This window comes from Arachis ipaensis, chromosome B9, assembly GCF_059453495.1.
Source record: "Arachis ipaensis isolate K30076 ecotype BB chromosome B9, ASM5945349v1, whole genome shotgun sequence".
Classification (NCBI taxonomy): Eukaryota; Viridiplantae; Streptophyta; class Magnoliopsida; order Fabales; family Fabaceae; genus Arachis; species Arachis ipaensis.
The window spans coordinates 13,062,374-13,065,746 of NC_142444.1; the positions used below are offsets into that span (position 1 = coordinate 13,062,374).

The 3,373-nt window shown below is 35.2% G+C and overlaps 1 protein-coding gene across 1 annotated transcript; it reads right to left on the minus strand.

Moving 5' to 3' along the window:
* Window positions 1-239: 239 nt before the first annotated feature.
* Window positions 240-2,693, minus strand: LOC107617927 (small ribosomal subunit protein eS8). Its single transcript, XM_016319816.3, has 5 exons — window positions 2,615-2,693; window positions 2,432-2,504; window positions 1,614-1,947; window positions 727-896; window positions 240-639 (listed from the first exon to the last, which is right to left on the minus strand). The coding sequence occupies exons 1-5, from the start codon at window positions 2,616-2,618 to the stop codon at window positions 564-566; spliced, it is 657 nt and encodes a 218-aa protein (XP_016175302.1). The 5' UTR covers window positions 2,619-2,693; the 3' UTR covers window positions 240-563.
* Window positions 2,694-3,373: the final 680 nt, after the last annotated feature.

The following is a 3,373-nucleotide window of genomic DNA, read 5'->3' on the forward strand; positions in this document are numbered from 1 at the left end:
AGACTTTATTGCTTAACAAATTATTTTTCAAAACTTTTTTTCCTTTAAACAAATTAATCCCTCGGACATTTTGAAAAGAGACTAATTTATCATATAGTAATACCTTTTAAAAACCTAATTATCTTAAAATTTGTTAAAAACTTGTGCATCCCAGACACGCAAAATATTTCCATTGATTAAATGACCAATTTGTGTGAAAGAACGAATAAAATTTGCACGATTGAAAGAGACCCATACACTTCAAAAACAACGCAATATTTACTCTTATCCTTAATTCCTTATGTATCTCTCTAACCTAATCAACCAATATAATTTAGAGAGGTTGTTAGTTATCATGAATATCAATTTCAAAACATTTGAGGAAACTACTAGTTCTCATCAATAACCAAAAAAAGAAAAGAAATGAAAAAACACATTTAAAACAAAACTATGATATCGCATTAAGTCACACTAAAGTGCCATGGCTTCACTCAGAAGGTGATGACGGTGAAACATCACCCAGAATGGAACCAATCTCCAACAGAGACAACTAATTCCAAAATACAAGTACGAGAAAAGTACAACTAAGCAGCACCCTTTCCCTTCTTTTTCTGGATTTTCTTCATGTAAAATTCAAGCTCCTTACCTTCCAAAATGTAGCTGCAAGATTCAAGGGGGCAAAAATAAGGAATGGATCATGAAACAAATTAGAACAAAGTTCAGTCGAGCAAGAGTTATATGCATTACCCGTCAGCCCTGCCACATTGACCAGGTCGAGAAGCAATGCAAGCCAGCAATCTCCCACCACCAAACTGCTCTTCAATATGGGGATCAAGTTTGCGATCTTTCTGGCGTTTCTCGATTTTTCTTTGCACATGGTTGCTTTTCTTGGCTTCCTCTGCAGGGGTCTCACCTTCCTGCAAATTAGACATCAATGCATAATAGGAAATCACATCAGATTTTATTTGTTTTGCGTATTATTTGCATTTGATTTAATGGAAAGTGAAAACTAAAATTCTTAAATGCAAAATTGAAGTACAAGACAAATCAGATTCGGAGGGTGAAAAGGATGATGAAGATTTAATATTACACACACAAGCCAATTTTAAAATAAATGCTATTAATATATTTTCATAAATTATATGCAAAGCATCAAACAAAAACAAATATTTCATATGATCAATCTTTTGACACTATTAGTGGATGCGATAAACATAAACCAGTGTATCAGGGTGGTTATTTAAAATCTTGACATGTTCATGAGTAATGACAAATAAATAATACATTTGTAAGACAAACAATGCAAGAACCCCCAAGTTCAACATGAAAAGGATAAAAATAAATTATCAATTGGGCTTCAATAAAGGAACATTGGATGAATATCATTATGCATACAGCTTAGTTTCTAGGATTTTGTTAAAAGGAAATATCACTTCCCAGAATTTCCTATATTGCTGGAGTTAAATTCTTAGGAGTAATAAAATAATCTCCCCATTTTAGGTTGTTATGGAGCAGGAAGAAGTGGTTGATCATTAGCTTTATCCATTTACACTGATTATGAAGACTGGAAAAAAAATGAGCCGAAAGCTTATCATATTAAAACAGAACAAAGAGAAAAGTTCCGAAGGCTTCACCTCAGCAGCATCCTTCTTGGCAGCTGCTGTTTTCTTCTTCCTGCCAATATCAACACCGTAATGCTGAAGGTACCACTGCTTGAATGGAGCAGCATCAACCTGAACAATGGCACTCTTGACAAGGGTCTGAGTTCTCACGAGCTCATTGTTTGAGGCATTGTAAACAACATCAAGAATACGAGTCTTGCGAGTCACAGCTTCACTTCCCCACGAATAGTTTCCTGTATCCAACCTCAATGCCCTCCACTTCACATTGCCACCTCTAACACGAATCCGCCTGACCGTCTTATTGCTCGATAGCTTAGTGTTGGCTGGTTGGCGTCCAAGCTCATACCTATATTACACCATATAAGTATTTTGGCTTTATACAAACTATTAGGACTTTGATATTCTATTAAATTATATAGGGCCTATTTGCTCTTTTCGATTTTCTATAGGATTAGAAAATAAAACAAGCTCATTGCATTGCATCTCCACTTTCAGTACTTATGGTTTTCTATTTCCTAAATATATAAAAAAATTATCAAATAACACATATCAGAAGAAGCCATTGGAACCTTCATAACAAATAACAGTGACTCTCATACAAGTTCTACATTTTGCAGGCAACATTCCAATGAGCTAACATTGTCAGTTCTTCATTCCCAAACCTAATCCAAAAACCCTAAACTAAAAATGAAACTAGCTAGATCGAATACATTACCCTACAAATATAAAAATTGCATTCCTAATTCATTAAAACAAATGTACATTCAAAATGCAATGAAAAACAGAATTAAGAAAAACAAAGAGAATTGAAAAAGAGAGTGAAATCGTACTTTCTCTTCTTCCTCCAAACCTTCTTCTTGCCACCAGTGGCGCGCCTCTTGTGCATAGAATCCCTGGAAATACCTGAAACACAACAAACAAATCCATCACATAATTGGCGTTGCTTTGATTCTGTGAAATCATCAGAAAATTGGCGTTGCAATTGGAGAAGAGCGATGATTTTGAAAGCATACCCATCTTGGCTGATTCAAAAGCACAGAGACTGCCTCTCCCTGCTCCAACCTTAAAACCCTAGTTGTGCCTTATATATATGTCTTTGTTCTCAATTAATTTTTTTTTTTGGACTAAGTTCTCAATTAATTTTGTCTATCGCTTTTGTGTTTTTTTTTGTCAGGAGTGTGTATTCTCTTTGAAGCCCATTTTCTGATCCTACTTCTGGGCCCAATAAGCCCAATGTAAATTCATTATTCAGAAACTCTATTACTTTTGACCTAAAAATATCAAATGTGTGGAAATTATTAAACTAGTTTGTTGGCTATCACCCAAAAACAAAACCTAGTTTATTGGCGAGTGTAAATCTCTGTTTGCTCTAGTCAATACCAAAAAATAAAATTTAATTTAGTCAGTTTGTAGATATTTAATTTTACAAAAACTTAAATATTTTTTTTTATTGGACAAAAACTATCCTAATCATTTTAATTTAGTCAAATTCAATTAACTTGGCAGCAGAGGCCCAGCACAGATGGTATACCTATCTGCCTCATACAACACTGCATCCGGGTTCTAATTAGGGGTGGTAATATGTACCCTACTCGCGGGTACCCAACCCGACCCCACCCGATCGGGTAGGGTTGCCAACCCGATCCGCAGCGGGTAGGATAGGGTTTTCGTACGGGTAGGGTTTTCATGCGGGTCGGGTAGGGTTGAGGTTTGACCAACTCGCACTCTATATATGTTTATATTATACACTTATATAAAAATATGTTTTAAGT

Bases quoted from the DNA above. Each gene is read 5' to 3' on its own strand.
- LOC107617927 (XM_016319816.3), bottom strand. The intron at 1,948-2,431 runs GTACGATTTCAC...GGTGTAATATAG, and splicing joins GTTTGGAGGAAGAAGAGAAA to GTATGAGCTTGGACGCCAAC. The intron at 640-726 runs GTAATGCATATA...TGAATCTTGCAG, and splicing joins CAATGTGGCAGGGCTGACGG to CTACATTTTGGAAGGTAAGG.